Here is a 20,543-nt window from a genome sequence, read left to right on the forward strand (position 1 = left end):
GCTACGTCTCATACCAGTCAACAGGGAATTTTCTTCGTGAAAGCATGAACTTGTGTTGTCCAATCCATCTGCCTTTTATGTAGCCTACGAGTTCTCACGCTGATGGGAAGATGCCTAAATTGGCAGGAGAGGCGGATGCCTGTGTGCCAAAGTGCACAGTCCAAACGCTATCAGGAAAGCTATTGGGTCAAAGATCACATCGTAGTACTGCATTGACAATATCCGGTACATTGGACATTAGTCATCGAATTCACTCGATCAAATCCTTCCGAATCCTATTACGGAACACAACCCCCAGGGTTTTGGCGGTGAGCGAGGCGCTGTTGATTAAATTAAGTCAGACAGAACTATGTGCACAAAAAATCGAAATAAAACGACACTGACCGAAAACTAGCCAGTCAACGTCTTTTCAGCACTACTATTTATATTCTTTATTTATCCAAACTGAATATCTTACATTCGTGACGGAAGAGTGGGGAAAATGTTAACATTTTGGAGCATTTGTCGGTTCCAGTTACTAACCATCAGTTGGGCATACTGTCGGTTTTAGAACTGTCCTTTCGGAGGTATTGTACCTTCGGGTAAAAGGAATTCAGATAGTTGTACGACGCAGATAGTATGTGGTCTGTCCATATATCTATCTATCCATCTATCCCCTGGAGTAGTTCGAAGTGACAAGGAAAGTGAAAAACTGATATCAGTCCATTAGGCTTTCCGCTCAGAATAGTCGACTAAATGATAATGGTGTCCGAAGAGAGTATACTTTGTGTTGTATGCGAGGGGTGAAAAAATCTCAGTTGCTCTACCCAGTTGCTTGAGGACTAGAAAAAACGTCATATACGAAGGATGCACAGGAACACCACTTAACGTTTCGTGTCCAGTGATCCCCACCAAGGCTGTGAACTACTTTCATGTAATGCAGACCGACTGAGCCGAGGTTTTTGTGGATACAACACGAGTTGTCACCAGAAGTGTCAAGGTCATTGGACCGTTGGCTCAAAAATGACTCAATAAGTAACGGGACGGATATGATGTACGGGATGTTTACTTTCGATATCTTGATACACTAATCAGAATCAGGTAGACCTCAATAAGAGGCTTCGTTCACGTACACATCGTGGCCTCCAAATCGGAGCTTCAAGAGCAATATTACTTTGCTCACTTCTGTATGACATGAGATCTGCTCAGTCGATCAGGATTAAGTGGACTGGGATACTGAATTTCCTGTTCCTTTGGGATTTTTTCACAAAACAGTGAATTTGATGGGTGCAGTACAATCGGACAAATCATGGGTTCCCGTTTGTGCGGAAATGGATATTCGATAAAGGATAACACGGTGCTAGGTTCAATAATCGGTTAGTAGATTTTGTGTGTAAGTAACTCAAGATGCCGGTGACTTATTGTGTTGTTTGATTTGGAACAACAATCATCAGGTCTTAATCGGATTCACCCACTTAGGATTCTCATTTACGCGAAGTGGATCCACCTGAATTCGGGGATTATTTTACGCCGAAATGAATATGGTCCAGTTCTCTATGGTACTTTCAACCGAACACATCAGAAATATATCAGGTTAGAAGGTACAAAAAGTACTTTACTCTTCTTTACTTTTGGAAACTGTAACGTAATATAGTGTTAATAAAGTGCACAAGTTTATTCCTGTCATAAATTTTCTTTAACCGGAGGAACTTACCAGTAGACTGGCATTGATATAGTCGTTGTCTGAATTTCTAAGTTTCACGCACGATTGCTCGTCTAGAACAGAACAGTGGATAGCATATTTTTATAATTCCTGGTTCATTATGCTGGATGAATGGAGCCCTGAGGTTCTGCATGACTGACCTATACCACCAGTCCATAAAATCATGTCCCATGGCTGCATTGTCACAAGGGTATCAGTCTAAGCTAAGCTTTTACCTTGGATATTATATATTATTGTTATATTATATATTATATATATTACCTATTATAATTATATTGTTAGATATTATTTTTATATTTATATTAATCTATATTGCTATTTTACAACTTGGGGAGGGTGGCAAGGAATTAGTAGTCCAAGCATTATCTTTGGCGTTATCCTTACTTGGGACGAAAGCAGCTAAGAGGACCTTTTAATGTTGGTTTCATGGTTGTCTTTCCATAACTTCTCAGGTGAAAAAACTGTATATCCTCTGCAAGATTCACAGCGTAACCACTGTATGACAGTAGAACATGGCTTCTACCGGTGGGAAACCGGAAGTGTATTCATTATTCATTTAGCAACAAACGACCAGTATTGGTAAACGTTAACAGTCGACGAAAACGGGCTTCTGAATGTGAACACGTGCTTTTGTTAGGGGATACATCCATCTGCAACAATTTTGGTAGATTGTATATGTTATTACTAGCAATAATGACAATGGTAATTGTCCAACCTTAACATCCTTTCCACGTTCAGCTGCCAAGACATCTGAGGAAAGTGCAGCGCCTGAGATTTGCCAGTTTATACAATCCTAGTTAGGAGCAGCCGAGATGCTGGGGTCGGGGCCCTTTAATCAGTAATTTCGCACCTGAGGATCAAGTTCACCCTAGCCGACACTTAAGCGGAGAACATAGGTTTCTGACAGCGAAAAATTCGTATCTGTCCTTTAAGCATTCGTGCCCAGGTTGTTCAGGTGGAGACCGGAGTTGAAGACGTCTCTGAATGTCTTTGTTCTGCTACCTTGCTGTTTTACCTCCTATTTCAAAGGAGTCTTTCGTAAACTTAAACATGTTGGTAGTATGAGTCAATTTGAACGTCCGAGATAATAGTTGTAGACCAAACCGTTGGGTCACTAGCAGCCACTCAGCAGTATTGGAAGCTGCAACAGCATGAATAATGATTCACACGACGATCGAATTATCCATTCGAGAATTCGTCACTTCAGCAGCCAGTAAACCCGTGACCACGTGATACGAATTTTGTGATTGGGAGTGAGTGAACTCCGGTCTTGCCCAAGTGCGAGTAAATCACTCCTGATCAACCGCTTGTGGCAGGACGGTTGAGTCTTCAATTACTAGTTGGGAGTTCGCGGGTTTGAACCACCCAGGCGTTTCGTGAAGTGCGCGAGTCGCGATGAGAACGATTAACTGCCTATACATACACCAGTTGGTGAAACGGAGAAATAAACCATTTAATCAGTGAACAATTATTGGTCAGCAATAGTCAATATTGGGCGGAAGTAGATACTCTATTAAGGTACTAGTAAAGGTCGTGTAGAGCAGGAAGAAACGGATGGAAGCACACTAACATTGTCGTTGGTCATTCATGTTGGCCATGTGAAATCGATAAATATATAAACAAAACTGCGATAAGGGTTGTCCTCAGTGTTAACCTTGCTGAATTTACTTCATGTGTCCTGGTGCTAAATTTAGTTAGTATGTGGCTTGGAAACGAGACATAATTTGATCAGAATATGCTCACCAAGTTTTGTTGAGCTCGATCGATCGAGTTTGATAATAACGATTGGTGTTTATTTTCGATTTGGAAGAGAATGTCTGTAAATGGTCTTGTTAGAGATTCAATTACTCTTTGTGAATTGAAATCACGTTGGTGTTTCACCAACCGGAGTGGCATCATACGTTCATGGTAGAGTACCGGATCTTCAGGATGTGATTCGATGTTAAGCTCAAAAAGACGGCTTGTTACATCACTACTCACTGGACATGCCACCTCAATTGGTGGCGGGTAGTTCACAATAATATAGATAGAATTACCCGCCGACACTTATATATTCATCTTCTTGGTGAAGTCGCCAGCCGCCACGGAGGCGAAGTTTATCTCGGAAGTCGAAATCGAAATCGTTCAGCTGTAACACCCTTTTGGTGCCCAGCTGTCATGCCACACGAAGGAAGCACAAGGGCTGGGATACTGTCAGGTTGTTCAAGCCTAGACGCGGGAAGTCGAGAAGCAGAGGTCGGGTTCGAACCACGGACCATCCAGTCAGTAAATTCGCGCTCTAACCACTTGGTCCATCTCGGTTTTGGAGCTTGTTTCGGTGGCTTGCGACCTATAAGAGTTTGTTCAGTTCTCACTTGAGCATTCTAGGTCAAACAGAAAAACCGTTTTGAACAAAAATCCAAGCAAATCGCTCAGCCCAATAACTCACATGGAAGTGGCGCAACGATGCGGTTTCTCAGGAGATTTTCGGGTTTCTGTGCACGTACACACGGAGTGGCTTCTTCGGCCGTATAGGCATTAACAGCATTCCAGTCTGCTGTGAGCCTATCCTCATCTTCTAGGTACCCTTCCATATACGACTGAAAAGTGAAAAAATGATAGGTTGTAAATATGCCTTTTTTGTTTCGTGACAGTTCTGATCGGGGGAGGATGTTTGCGTTGACTAAAATACTCTTATTTCGTGTAGATATAAGAAAAAGTATCCTGTCTGTTTAAAGGCGTCAGTACTGTAAAAATGACTGCACTAGCCCCCTAAACAAGGATAGGCTGACGTCTGAAATCTTTGAGTAGTTCGGCTGCAACGGATGGATTTGGTATGCTCTCTCTTTTTATAAGTGGACTTACCAAAATGAGGTGCCCTATGGTCAGGTCGATCCCACACGAAACCGGTTCACTTGACCTAAAATGAAAGATTTATTAAAATAGTTGAAGAAAAATTCACTTGCACGAAAGTTCCATCGGACTCAAACAATTGTTTCGGTCTTTGTAAATTTCGATAATCTAATCGACCAGGTTATTCGACAGAAGTCACTAATTATCATCAGTGCCTGCCGATACACGCGACGCACTATCAGAAAATATACCACAAGTTTGTACATGCCAACGGTGTTGATAACCTTGACTATAAGTTGAATTTTAACTGCTTTGTACATGCAGAACAATATGATGTGAAATTAGGTACCACATGTCTATAGATCACGTCCACATTTTTCCAAGTAGTCTCCTAAATGCAATCTAATAATGAAACTAATCATTTAGCTGTGTTATTCTATCATATATCTGTCTTGCAACCCGAAGAAACCACGCGTACTGCAATATTCTCGGGTCCCTCAAGCCTGATTGGAAGAAGTTGAAAAACACTCGCCTTTTGCTTGCAACTTATCATCGTTTGTTACTTCGAAAAACCTCGTAAGGTGGCGTTCTATAACTGACCATGCAGAGCACAGATTGACCGTAGATCATGCTTGCGACACAAAAAATTACGGCTTAGTCTCCTATGCACTGCATGTGAAAATGTGCGAAGATAAGGTGATAAATTCACCGGATATCGGTGTTCCCAATGTATCCACATCCATGTACTTTTTCAGCCTGAACATCCTCCCCTGCCAGTGATCTTCGCACGCGTTGGGTTGCAACAGAGTGCAAGAAGGTAGTCCAAACTAAGTAAATACTTTCTTCGGAACTAACATTTCAGCTACATCGGTTTGACGGAATATAACAACATATTTCGGGGGTGTTCTGAAGCGTTGTTTTACTCTTTGCATATATCATACGCATGCCAGCATTGGGAGTCTAGTCCATTGTGCTTATCTAAGCGGTGGTCTTCTCGGATCCTCCAGGCAATAGATTTATAATGGTGCACCATCAGTCTTACGTCAGACACACGTACTTAGTCTCATAAATCTGACTGTGGAAAGCATGTTGGTGGGGATATCGATGTCAGAATCGTCTGTTCCCTCGGGAATCAGTGCTATTCATTTCACTGGATACATACAGAGCAAATAGGTGGACCTAATAAAATTTCCTGTGTAAACAAACTGCATTTGAGGATGCTAGAATAACCATACAATAACCAAGTACAATTATGTTTCATATTTATATCCCCAATCGACAACCTAGGTTACATGATAACCGATTAGGCTTACTGATGGAGCATGAATACATCCGTATATGCGTTTAGTTCCTCATCTGGATGTGTTGGAGAGATATGCAATGAAGAGGTTCTGCGCACAACCCACGTTGGTCCGGAACATTCCAACAAACTGGAACGTTCGCGAGTGCAACCCCCGTTGGTCCGGAACATTCCAACAAACTGGAACGTTCGCGAGTGCGTAGCATCGGTCGATTCGACTCGGGGCTTACCACGTTCATTAAATTCTTCCGCATGCAGATGTATAGCAAAGGGGCTTTCTAGCATTACAGACACTCTGGTGCAGAGAACAAATGTGAATAAAACAAGTGCGTGTGAGGCGCATACTGAACTTCATATTGCTGTCAGGCTAGTGTCCACACACTGGCACACTGAGCACTAGGTGCCGTCAAATGATCAGTCAATAGATGAGCCAAGGCCAATGGGCGTGCAGCAGGCTTGACAGCGATCCGGGATGTGATTGGCTGAAGTGCCTGTCACGAAGGCCAAGCATTTTACTGACCAATAGGACAAAGCATTTCGTCACGGCGTCAACATCCCTTGTGAAAGGTGGGTGAGGTATAAGGTGTACCAACCATTAAAGTCAAAATGAAGTCATCAATGGCAGACATGCACTGCAGGTGATACCACAGATGATCTAGCCACACTCGATTGTCGAACTTAGGGCTAAGATGCTAAGTTAACCTCAAATTATGCAAAGCACTGAGATCAGATTCCCATTGACTATGTTGATTATGAGTTATGGGTCCGTTGTGATCATACAGTCTATCATGAATAAAGGCCATTCGAAGGTATGGCACTAAGCTTTTGGGGGCATTGTAGCATACTGAGCCGTATGATTCGAAAAATCTGCTACCAGTATCAGTAGACAGTAACCGTGAAAAACTCGGTTCTCAACAACTTATCACCACTTAGATACCGGGATTTTATTGATCTCAGGTACACGTGGATACCCACAGTCTGGTATCAAATTTGGGCCATAGTGTCCAGTTCCTAACGTTCCTCGCAGTCTTCGGACGGGGCAAAAAAGTTCAGCCGGTAAAGCTAGTTTTTATTGCTTCTATGAGAAAGCTGGTCGTGTAACACCAAAATAGGTCAGCTGATGGAGATATCAAAACAGTTTAGCCTGTTCCCTCGTAAATTTCAGTGGACTGACAAGACTGGCTATACACAAACCCCTTCTTCACAAAAAGCAGACATTTTTGTTAAGTTACCAAATGCTCAACATAAGCTCAGTTCAATTATTCACCGATAACCTGCGCTGTTACACGGTTTACAGATAAATAACTGAACTGAGCTGTACGGTGAACTGCACTGTGATTCTAATTGCCATAGTTATATTAATTAACTATAGAAAGAACATTGCTGCAACAGCCACAGGCTGAAGGCAGCAGCCGTATTGCGCTTCATCATCCCGAGTAACTGATTTCTTCATTCAACAGCTCAGTTAGTGAGCTATCCAAACACAATTATCGAGGTATCGAATAACCGAGACTTCCATTAGAGTACTATAATTTGAGGCCACATCTGATCCAGCCTGTTTCGACACTTACCACGATGAGGTGCTGCTCCGCTGTGATCCGATCGAATCGTGTTGTATCATTCTAAACGGTTGCTTCTGTTTTGCTTCCGGAGAGAAGAGGTTGCTTGACGCGAAGGAGTCTCTCGTTAAGCGGTTCTGAAGAAGACAGAGAGATCGTGTAAATCAAGAAAAGTTTAATATGCATTTGAAACTGGGTTGCTTTAGGCAAGCAAAGCGTCACTGTACCAGCTGATATACGATGGAACTGGTCAATCAAAGGAATCGTCACTCGGGCATGGTCACCTTGTTCATACAAGTACCTATCAACCCTAAAGATGGGCACGATAGCTCTACAGTAACTGGATGGACAAATAGCCAGAAAAATACATTTTGGGACGTCCTAACTCCTTCGATTCACACCAAAATGACGGAGATCTTGTGAAAAGCACCAGTCATCCCAATTAGAAGAGACTAAATTACAAGAAGATAAACGGTGTGTGAAGAGCGGTGTATCGACGTGTATCGACANCCTAACTCCTTCGATTCACACCAAAATGACGGAGATCTTGTGAAAAGCACCAGTCATCCCAATTAGAAGAGACTAAATTACAAGAAGATAAACGGTGTGGGAAGGGCGGTGTATCGACGTGTATCGACAGGGAGTTTTTGGCCACGAGGAGAAAACGATCAAAGTGGTATATATCCCAGTCTGGTAGAGATATATAACTCTCTGCAAACCATAAATGCACAACAGGGAAAGTTTATAAGCGGCACTTTGAAGGGATCGCCAGTTGAAGTGTTATAGGCTTGAATCATCATATACAATGTCCGGCTTTAATTGACGTAATTCCTTCCCGTAGAATTTATTCAGTGACGCTTACCCATGGAGCCTCTGATCAACACCATGCTGGCTCGATATTGGCAATCAACTTACAAACGTTAGTTTACCAAAGGACTTCACTGCACGGTTTAGTGGGTATTTCCTCCTTACTTGCATGCGTTTATGAGGCTTCGGATGAGTATCTACTGTACTCATGTCAATTGTAAGCTAAAATGTATTATCTCTGAATTTTTAGGGGAAAGCTCGAAGCCACCATCTGTCCTCTCTGTTATGTAACTTGGCTTGCTTGCACAATACAAAAATCTCAAAGGTGTTCATGATATAGAGAAATGGACCGGTGATATGCATTGGGTTTGGGGCAAGGAACAAAACGCGTCTTTAAATTATCGAAACAGCCAAAATCACATATCGACGGTGAACAAGAGGCCTTGAGTAATTCTAACTGGAGAAAATGGATAATGCCGGGGAATTCTTTTTAAGAAAATCACGTGAGTTAAGCACGTATTCAGGATAGTATGGGAGCGCAGTCGCCCTGATTATGATCATGAAAAACAAATACCGCATCGTAACGGATCACAGTCAAAACGAAACAACATCAGCTAACAGGTGCGCCACAAAGACCATACACAATGATACATTTGAAAGGAATCGCTAACTGGCCATCCAGCCTAGTCAACGTTCGGTTTTTAACTCACCAATTGGGACTATGCTTCCACAGCCGGTTGAAAGTCTTGTCGAACTGATTAGCCTGGCTTGAGTTTCATATTATCTGTTTTCTATGACTAGTGGTTCGCTCTTTTTGTCCACTTAGGACTGCTGAAAGGTGTAACCACGAGATTGACAAGCAACTTTGAAAATGTTTTAATTCAGTGTGTGCTCTCACTGACAAACATTTGCGTATATCAGGTCGATAAGCACTCTCTCAATTCATTCGGTTTTAGCCCTGTCGTCATGTGGACAAATATGGCCGGCGATCCAAGTAAGTTTGGATATTTTTTGCTTGTATGTGTACCCGAAGACGAGCTACGAAGTCTTCGGTTTCTGAGACCCCTTCCTAAGTGTTTTTTATCAGGCATTCAAAACTTCGAAGCTCTTTTTCATTGGCATTTCCAATACACATGCCATACTACAAACTTACCTGGAAATCTTGAACTTCCGGTTGACCTTTCGATTGTTCCATTGTTGAATTTAACCTTTCGTTTGATTTTTGCCTTCCTTTCTCCGGTAATAATTTCCGGGAAAAATAATTTTTGAATTTTTTCAGTGGATCTTCCTTCTTGCTATCAGTCGAAATGGTTCGACGATTTTTCGGCCCACGTTCCACATCAATAAGCACTGCTTCATTGGCCTTTTGCTCGATCCTGCGTTGACGCATTTTATGACACGCATGTATTGTGTAAACAAGGCCCAGGAGCAGCACGAATCCCAGAACAGAAGCAAATACCGTCAGGGACAGGGAGAAATCCTTCGCTGTATGGCTTGGGGCCACGGGTTTATATAAAGGTGCCTGAAACTAAGAAAAAAAATACAAAATACTTGTCAATCAACCAAGTAGTTTACAACATATTTCATATACTCTCCACACGATATTCCTGAACCCAAGTCTCCACACAAGGATATAAAAACCACATCAATTTTTATACTGAAAAGCATTTACTGCCCCATAAACCATTGTTTTTACAATTTGGTTATGTGTAAGTCACGGTAAGTTCATCTTCAACCTGGGGAACGTGCTTGGTTGACACAACAGATAGCACCAGATCTTGTAAGTCGCTCCGAATCGGTCTAATTTTCAAAACATCCAAATTTCTTTTACATTCATTAACACACACAAGCCATTTAATCTATCTATCTAGCTACATATCTATCTATCTTCTATCTATCTATCTATCTATCTATCTATCTATCTATCTATCTATCTATCTATCTATCTATCTATCTATCTATCTATCTAATCTATCATCTATCTATCTATCTATCTATCTATCTATCTATCTATCTATCTATCTATCTATCTATCTATCTATCTATCTATCTATCTATCTATCTATCTATCTATCTATCTATCTATCTATCTATCTATCTATCTATCTATCTATCTATCTATCTATCTATCTATCTATCTATCTATCTATCTATCTATCTATCTATCTATCTATCTATCTATCTATCTATCTATCTATCTATCTATCTATCTATCTATCTATCTATCTATCTATCTATCTATCTATCTATCTATCTATCTATCTATCTATCTATCTATCTATCTATCTATCTATCTATCTATCTATCTATCTATCTATCTATCTATCTATCTATCTATCTATCTATCTATCTATCTATCTATCTATCTATCTATCTATCTATCTATCTATCTATCTATCTATCTATCTATCTATCTATCTATCTATCTATCTATCTATCTATCTATCTATCTATCTATCTATCTATCTATCTATCTATCTATCTATCTATCTATCTATCTATCTATCTATCTATCTATCTATCTATCTATCTATCTATCTATCTATCTATCTATCTATCTATCTATCTATCTATCTATCTATCTATCTATCTATCTATCTATCTATCTATCTATCTATCTATCTATCTATCTATCTATCTATCTATCTATCTATCTATCTATCTATCTATCTATCTATCTATCTATCTATCTATCTATCTATCTATCTATCTATCTATCTATCTATCTATCTATCTATCTATCTATCTATCTATCTATCTATCTATCTATCTATCTATCTATCTATCTATCTATCTATCTATCTATCTATCTATCTATCTATCTATCTATCTATCTATCTATCTATCTATCTATCTATCTATCTACGCTCGCACAGCGCTAAAAAAGAGCACTTGAAATCGCTGTACAGATGTATGCACACATCACCGAGTGAATAATCCATTAACCGGAGTAAGCTAACGGACAAATTTATAGCCTGCCATAGTGCAAAATCGATCAGTCATGAAGCAGTGTCTATAGGATATTAGCGTTCACCGTAAATGAGACGTGCATCAAAGCCGTAAACGTAAACTCATAGCACGAAATTTGGTCTGTTTGTCACTGTAACGTTTTGCGAGTTTACTTCAGGGATCAATTCACATCAACAAAACTTCCAGTCTCCTCATTACTAACGCATTCCAAGCGTGTCTCGCGACTGCATGCTTGTGTCAACGAAACAAAATTTTTCTACATCAAATAATTCGAATACACATGTTTAGGGCGGCCTTGTTCTGCGTTCTTCCGTGTAGGTGATGACGGCAGTCTGAAGCTTTTGTTAGACTGGTAAGAATTCGCAATTGTCTAAAAGTTCGGCGTTTCCGGATTGGTATAAGGCTTTCTTCAGTTTTTGGATATAATTACTGCCAAAGACGCTCAAATAGTTGAGCTGTACTAATGCACAAAATTTAAGTGGGAGCAATCATACTTGCCAGATTTGTTGGGCAAATTATGGGAGAATTCTTTAATTTCAAGCTTCCACATGAATCACTGTGTGAATAATCGGATAGTGGTGTAAAATGTGGTGAATAAGGAACCACCTTTTGGCATCGGTTGTTGTTGTTAAATTCATTTCCGAGAAGACATACTACAGAGACGCTTGTTATTGGCCGGATCCATTCCCCGGGAAATAAGTACCCCGGGGTGGTATGTTAACGGGAACCAATTAGACCAGTTATTCCAGATCCCAGAAACACATTTTCACCGGCCTCATTTAGATTGTTTGTTTGAATATAATGTAAACTGTCAATCTCCCGAGTTTGCTTGTTGGTGAAAATCCGTTCCAACCATGCATGGTCTCACCGCACCATCTTACTATACTAGCATCCTACTTCATCTAATTACAGGAGTGCACGCCACGGGGTCATAGAGCAATATTAATTATCAACATCCCTGAGGCAGACAGTGTACTTCTTCACCTTCCATAAACGGAATGAAGTGAACTCACAAGTGTGTGTGTGTGTGCCTGAATAGGTCGATGGGCTTACAGGGACTGCACGCTCTACACACCGTGCGGAAACCCGTGCCTCTTAATTAGGGAAAATGTTTGATTCAGCAGATAACTGGTCAGTTTTGGGCGTCAATTAAAATGGCCAATACTTAAATGAAGAAACCATGGTGGATTCAGCTAACTGTATGACCTAATCAGTAGTTCCACTCTGGGATGAGTATAAATTGATTGCCTGAATAAGAGACAGCACACACCCATCCTAACTGTGATAGCACCATTGACAGTATCATCACCGTCCACAGCAGTAAAAACCGCGTAGACATTGTACAGTGGTTATGGCTGCCACTCCTCGATGATCCGGAGGTGGATAGCTGTGCACTGCCGGGAGAAGATCATACTATTGGGGTATCAATGGGTGGCTGCAGATTACCCTTGCATAATGCCATACTGAGAGTGGTCCTGTATTTCCCTGTAGCTGAAATGAATGCTGAAACCAATGTTAGTCATTGTACACTCGAATTTAGACCGGCTGACTGATAGAGTCAGGCCTATGCGCTTTCGCCGGCCAATCCATTTCTATTGCGTCTACATCGGTGCGAGCAGTCTGGATGCACCACCGTATTTAGTTCCCGGAAAGCCGCTTGAAGCTTTCTGCTGCATGCATGTGTTCAGTGGTTTGGCCACTGGCGACTGAACGTTTGTCCATTCGCTAACATGTTAAATTCGAATAATTCTGCCCAATATAGCTGAACACTCAAAGGTGGGACGACGGGATCAGATAAAGGGCAAGGCGCCCTTATTGGATGTTCACTCTATATTCTAAACGATTCTTCACCTAGCTGGGCTAAAATGCTATGGAACTTCATTTCGAAAATTTTGGTCTACTCCTCAGTTCGTTTTCAAAATGCAAGCTGAGGGAGTTGTAACTAAAACTTCTACAAGTTTACAGAGATTTCATGTGGAATCACTTTTTTGTATGGAGTTGCTAGCTTGCCCCCAAGGGGACCAAAGTATATTTACAACGGCTATGGTAGAGAATGAATCATACCAAAATAATGGTTTCCTACGTCCATGGAAGTGCTTTTGAGAATAATAGTTCCATATTTACACCCCAGACGTGTGTACTTAAAAGTTTATAAAATGCGTTCTACCAGATGTTTGGCGAATTCACCCATATCAAGAGTAACCAAGTGTATTCAGAGCAGTTTAACGGAGTACATTCCATTCCCATGGCCTGGCTCACCCACTCGAGTAATAATGGCGCCAACTTTTCGCTACTGATTAAGCACCAGTAGTACGTTTTGAATGAAGATGCATTTACCGAAGTATTGGTTGCAATTCAGTTGAAGAAAGTATTCATCACGATTCAAGTAAAACAACCCGGGAAAGGTTCCAGGGCATATCGTTTTATTCTGTTCTAAAAGGATCCGGGATCTACAGAAATGTTCAAAACCACATTCATGTGTACACGAGAGTATTTGTGGAAATTTTCACTTTGTTTAGAATATAGAATGGGACTAATATACGGATGTCCACTATCTACCTTTGGCAGGTATGATAGTCAAGACAAAATATTTTCACAATCTGGGCTATCTTAGTGGACTCCCCTATTGTCCGTGTGAAGTGCACTTGTAGAACGTCATATGTACTATGCTTAGTTCATACACTAGGGATGAAAAATTGATCGGAAGCTGTACTGTGTGTGTTATTTTGCCAGGAGATTGGTGGATACAGGCTAGTCGGTAAAAATGTAATGCTTAACGGACCACAAAGAATATTCTAGAATAAGCAACAGGGCGTTGTTCTTTGGGGGATTCAAATGAAAGAAAGACGTTGGCACGACACTAATCTCCATAACTAGTGGCGGAACTCCATTGACAAGAATGATCCCAGAGTTTGGTCTCATTCTAACGCAGCAAAGTGGATTTTATCATAACTGTGTGAAGCATCGTCAAGCTCACCAAAAGAAAAGAACAACGGGTTTTCGAAAAACATGCCGATTTGTATAACCTGTATTTGGCGGCCTTTGTTCACATTTGGTCACAAAGTATAATTGGACTGATACTCCCTTTGAGATTTAGCAGTCAGGCATAAGTAGACACGCGCGTACAGTTGACTTTAAGCCATATCTCCTCGCACGTCATCATATGTAGTTGTGCAAGGCACGATCTTTGCCTAAGTAGCTGAATACTAGGACACACAATAACAAATTATTAGTTGATGTACATAACTAACCAGAACTACTCTTAGTGTAAGAAGCGATCATTCAAACAAGGACAAATACACCTAAGCCTGAGCATGTTTGCCTATGCATACCTGGTGACTAAGGTATTTTCAAGCTACGTTGGTGGAGTAGTGGTCACATGTACGCTTACTATATCGGACCTCAGGAGTCGAGGTGTCTCCGTGGTCAAAGATATCCACCGTCGATCAGCTCTAATGAGGTTAAAGCTCCGGTTAAGTGATCGCATGCTTCATCGAACAAGAAAAGATAATCCTTTCGAGACAGAACTGTATCAGGCCATTTAAAAAAACCAGAATTTTCGACAGCTTATGCAGAAAAACCAAACCATTCTTCATTCGGGCTTATGTCCTGGAAATGAAACCACTCCACTCTGAAAAGCCAGAAAGTGCTGTACAACTGTTTTGTCCTCATCAGAAATCATCAGCACTGTGCATCTCAGGAAACTCCAGGGTGTCTTGAACTCGCCACCATCCGATTGATAGTTTTAGCACCCCAACGTTCAGAAAAACCAAACCATTCTTCATTCGGGCTTATGTCCTGGAAATGAAACCACTCCACTCTGAAAAGCCAGAAAGTGCTGTACAACTGTTTTGTCCTCATCAGAAATCATCAGCACTGTGCATCTCAGGAAACTCCAGGGTGTCTTGAACTCGCCACCATCCGATTGATAGTTTTAGCACCCCAACGTTTTGCCACGAGCGGTTGATCAGCAGTGTCACTGACTGGTAGTTAGACATTATACAGTGCCACTACACCTTCAATCATGAAATGCAGATCAAGAAGCCACATTTTGACTTGCTCGTTCTGTGATGGCCTCTCACATGGACGGTTCAGTGTCCGGTGAACTTTACTCCCTTTTCTGAACTTTCAATTGATTGTTGACTAGGATGTCGTAGGTTTAAAACTCCCTCAAGTTTTGCGAGTTGACAACGAGGAGGAAATAGCTGAACAGTGCTTCTTTACTCTTTAGGATAGATTGTTTTCAGTGACAAGATGAAATTCCGATTGAAAAATCAGAAAATCCTGTTATACTACTAATAAATCAAATTATCTTGGAGCACGCTCTCGTGTCTGTACCCTTCCAAACCAATCAGAACAGTTAAATAGGCTAGAGGGCAAGTAGTGTGAATAGTACCGAAGCACCACGCATAGAGTTCATTTCATTAGTCACGTGAAAGGAACACAGCAGAAAAACGAACCGTACTTTTGTAGGCGTGTGCTGGCCCTTAACTCCTGCGGTCTTAAGAAATAAGCGGGAGGCGCAACCGAAATAAGCTCTTGCCTTAGCGATAAACTGCGCGGCTATATTTTGACTACATGGAAACCCAAGTTTGTCCTTCTATGCTCAGTGAAGGGTTTGACTTCTGTTAGTCTCAGATAACATGCGCTCAACAGAATCCGCAATCAGTAGCTGAATGAATTCTTGAAGTTTGCCGTCGTAATAATGAACATCACCAAATCCATCGCTAAGAAGGATGAAATAGTTCGCCATTTCTGATGAAGACGACCACCTGTGAACTGTGGGACGCTTTTGCTATTTCAATGCTCTCACCCCAAAAATCCTTCCCACAAACATGCGTAAGCCACTGGGGATGGGAAGCACATAATTATTTGCAGAGAATCAGGAGGAATGAAGGAGAATGTTACAGGGTATTGTGCAGCTTGCGTGAGCAGCCTAGGTTGCCGGCCAATTTCAGACAAATCATTATATATTTCTGTCCATTCCGGCAAGAAACCTAAGGGCGAAATCCTACCGTTTTTTCTGATCTCATTACTTGCAAGGAGAGTTCATCGCTGGCGGGCACATAAATCCCGTAGGGTATTTAAAAATTCGGATAAATGATGGGTTTGTTGGGTTCGGAAAAAAACGGATAATTAACTGACAAAGCGAAAAAACATTTTGGACAAAATTTGTTAAAAATATCCTAGCCTTGCTGTAAATCACTTGAATCTTGACAGGATAGAAATTATGGTCACCTTCAAGTTTCAACTTTTAAATCAGCGTATCAGGTAACGAAAAATTTAAACTACTATCTAATGACAGCCTATCTTTCGACTGTAACTGCACGAATACGAACGAGACAGTTGAATAACTTTTGAGGTGAGAAATTCATAATGAAAAATTCAGGCAATGAATATTCGTGAAAAAATATCCAAAGTGAGGAATTAGAGACAAATGTAGAGTGGTGAAACTTGGTTAGGGCTTCTAGTTTTTTGCCTAATTCGAAAACCGCACAACGTATAGTTGGTTTTACTTACTCCTCTGCCGAAACCGACGTCTTCAATAACATAGCCATTGAAGTTTCCTTCACCTCGTCCTTGAAAAATAGGAGGGTTTTATTGACGAAAACAATTACGCAGGGTATATTCGTAAACCGAAATTTTACAAGTGTGTTGGACAAGGCAGAAAAATATGTTACTTGGGGCCGCTCTATGCTGCATTTGGGAGCGCAATAACACTGAAATAATGAAATAGAAGGCCACTTCCCAATGGAAGAATCTGCCGTTGAATAAAATGGATGTCTTTATCAAGCGTGTGAGAGCAGATGGTCCAGTAAGTGGTCGAAATATCTCGCTTGATCAATTCTACTGTGACCATTTGCACAAGGTCCACACATGCTACTCCAAACAGAATAAAATTATCAAATTATATTCATTTTTTAACCAATTTGGTTTTGAGAAAAACTCGTATGGAACCCAGCGGAATTCTTCATTTTTTAACGATGCTTAAGCTTAAAAAGATCATTAAAAATAAAAAAAGATTTAGCCGGATTCCAGGTGGGTCTTCGGCAAAATCAAATTGGTTTGCCAATGAATATATTTCGCTAATTTAGTGGAATGTGAGTTCAAGTAGAACATAAAGTTGATGGAAACTCGGAGACTGCGCCTACGTGATGATCCTCAAGAAGGGCAAGACCGGCCGTGGGCTGTCGAAGAATTTTCAGCAGCCTTACGAGTAGTGTATTCCGTCTATGAAAATAGAATATATTGGTAATACCGTAGGACATACAGACACTCGAGATTACGTAATGATTGTTGTTCCGCGTGGGTTTGAATTATTTCTAAAGACATGGATCAAAAAAGTTAGTGGACAGTCCTGCTAATTGCATTTCATGCAGGATAAAATTCTCCACTATTTCATCTAAAAAGTTGCATATGCCTCATACATACTAGTAAGCCTACACGCAATGTTGTGTGGTAAGAAACTTCGGTAGGCTATATCAACTGCCTTTTGATGTTGTCGTTCACTTGAATGGAGACTCAAATCTAATAAACCCGTAGTACCCAACTATTCCCAGTGAGAAACAATATGGCTTCAAGACTTCTTTGATCACATTAAGTGATGTAGTGTTGACTGCTGCTTTGGAGACATGATGAAAACGAGCCGTTTACGACTGCTCGGGTTCCATATAGATAGAAATATTATTTCTGCGTGACCTTTACGAGAACTTCACATCTTTGGTTAGAATGACCCTGTTTGCCTTTGAAGAAGATGAACGCATATAAAATCTCATTGGGGTATGCAGTCCTGTCTCAGCCACAGATTTTTGGTGCAATAACCACACGTTTCGGCCAGCTTGGATGAACAGGATTCGCTATTTCCTTATTGAGGAAACAGGCTCATCTTTGAATAATCTACTGTATTTATAATGAAGTAACACTGTGGTCAGTTCTGGTTATTCTCTCCCTCAAAGATAACGATTTGCGCATCCCTTCTAAAGACGATTAAAAGAAGCAGATGTAAAGTAATAAACGTAAGTTTGTGAACGCTAAACGTAATATCTGACAGACTTACTCAGTGCATCGACCATTGACTCCGCGTCAACTCCTCTTACTCTCGGTACTTGGAAATGAAGGACTATTCCGGTTCGGTCGTGACTTTTTTTGAAAAAAAGTAAAAACAGGGGTTGTCTAGGATGCATATCAATCGAATTTGCTATAGTTTTTCTGGAATTTATTTGAATGACGCTTTTATGAATTAGAAAATTGTAATGGAAAGAAGGAGTTTCCCTCGCAGGCGTAAAAAGTTTCATTCAGTATTACGGATGAGAATGAAGAAGGTCGTGATTTTGTTTATAATTTGAAAATGCTCTGCAGATATCTTGCAAGTGAAAGTGAGAAAACAAGGAGTCCATCGTCAGCACTATCATCCGTGGCTTGTTGGCCCTCGTCGTACGCCAAATTCGCTCACTTTAGTTCATCCGTCAGGTCGTTGTCATTGAATAGAAAATAGTATATGTTATTAAATGATATCATTGGCTTGTATTAAAATATGACAGAAAACTGATCAACACTCAATTGCCTTTTATAATACTGAGCAGAAGCTTCTCCTTCCATTTTTTCAAAAACTAAAAGGGCCGTTATAGAAGCTACGTCCCTCAAAAATAACTATCCCGCGGTGCTCACGTTTGGCATCATCCCTTCCCTACCTTAGTGAGTTGCTATTTCTGGAAACTATCTATGGGCACCTCAAGGCAATCCATACACTTTTAGAGTGCACGGCTTCAAAACCTTTGTTTGGGTACTTTCATCCTGTTTATCAAAATTATGGGCTTTTCGCTCAACGTTTTGACATAAACTGCACTGGATGCGTCAAACTTGCCACTGTGGTGTTTTGGACTGTTGAAAATCAGCTATGATCCCTTTGCGCTAATGCACTGATCACAATTGCGCCAAGTCAAAACACTACTTGATGGCCAATAGGCTTTTTGTGTCTCAAACTTTTGCAGCCCTACCATACGGATGTGAGTTAGAACAACACTATTGGATCTGAATAGTGAAATGAAGCGCTAACAACTTTGTATGTCTGGTCTCAGTGAACATGAGGTTTCGTTTTGCGCCAATCATATGCATCCAATTCACAGGCTTCTGCTAGCTTCCCGGAAGTTTGAAAATAAACAGTTTCTCTTCTGGATTTCCTCTACTGCCCCGTACATTGTCGCCATAATGTTACACATAGTAAACTTCGGACAAAAACCGAATTTCCTCAGTTTCATGTAGCTTGTGCATCAAATCGATGGGCGTTTTATTCAGCGATTCATTTATTAATGCTAATGCCTTCTTATCTCCGACAGCTGACAAGTCAATAGTTTTGATTGAAGTTTTCTTTTCAAGTGCGTACCTCAAACTGGCCAGTTCCAGCCATAAGGAAAGACCGATTCAGTTTCGAAAGACAAAACATTTTCACATCCTCGTACTTCAAGCTGATGAAGATATAAGCCGCCATTCGTACTGAATGAAGAGTCAACCTCCCGAAATGGAATTTTTGTGGCTTTGGTCAAGTGTGTTCAGAGGAGAGTAACAAAAATAAATTTAACTCTGGAAAAACTATGGAAATGTTCTCTCAGCTAATCTACTATGATTTGTGTGTTTCAATGCCCTCAAAAGAATTTCTCGGGGCAAAATTTGCATGTCTGTTTGACCCACAGTACAAACAATGGCCGGGGAACGAGTTGTGTCCTGATTCAACAATGTATGTGTGCTCTGGTGGCCAACTTATTGAGGGGTATTTTTATCATTGTTGGATGACTCATCGAGATGAATGAAGTTTGCCTCAAGCATTCCGGATTCACAGATGCCTAACCGGACTGAAAAATCGGACTTCCTCTCGTGCCTTCAGGAAATAAGTATTGATTGCGTCGTTGGGGCGTGCCGCACGACCAACGAATATTTACTCAACCGTAACATCCGAGTGTTCAGGCATAAAATAACGGAGAACGCGCTATCGTGCGTGAAATTTAATACCACGCTATTCTTTTTAGTGCATCTGTTTAGTACCTTACTGTGAGGCTAAGTGAAGTTCGGTTCGGTCGCTCGCTTAGAAGTACATTTTTAAATGATCAGATTAGAGGGGCCACGCCCATTTTGGGACGGCCTTATAGTCGCTAACTGAAGTGGTGATGGTACTAAGCAAGACAATTTTGATCTTGTTCGGAATGTTCTCAGTATTTTCGGAATTCTGAGTAGGATTTTGCGCCATTCAGCATGTAGGTTATTCCTTAATTTGCCTACAAAGCAAGACAAATCTTGTTCGGAATGTTCTCAGTATTTTCGGAATTCTGAGTAGGATTTTGCGCCATTCAGCATGTAGGTTATTCCTTAATTTAATTTG

General features: G+C 40.8%; 1 protein-coding gene across 1 annotated transcript in view; it reads right to left on the reverse strand.

The window, feature by feature from the left end:
* The window catches only part of T265_13174 (hypothetical protein), a gene marked incomplete at both ends in the record, with an annotated part of 80,969 nt that overhangs the window by 9,559 nt on the left and 50,867 nt on the right, over positions 1–20,543 (reverse strand). Inside the window, 6 exons of the mRNA XM_009167595.1 lie at positions 1,694–1,755; positions 4,131–4,281; positions 4,547–4,601; positions 7,406–7,530; positions 9,354–9,722; positions 18,268–18,310. Of these exons, the coding sequence (XP_009165859.1) occupies positions 1,694–1,755; positions 4,131–4,281; positions 4,547–4,601; positions 7,406–7,530; positions 9,354–9,722; positions 18,268–18,310 (805 nt within the window). The remainder of the gene's footprint in view (positions 1–1,693; positions 1,756–4,130; positions 4,282–4,546; positions 4,602–7,405; positions 7,531–9,353; positions 9,723–18,267; positions 18,311–20,543) is intronic.

Source organism: Opisthorchis viverrini (assembly GCF_000715545.1).
Source record: "Opisthorchis viverrini unplaced genomic scaffold opera_v5_43, whole genome shotgun sequence".
NCBI classification, from domain to species: Eukaryota; Metazoa; Platyhelminthes; class Trematoda; order Opisthorchiida; family Opisthorchiidae; genus Opisthorchis; species Opisthorchis viverrini.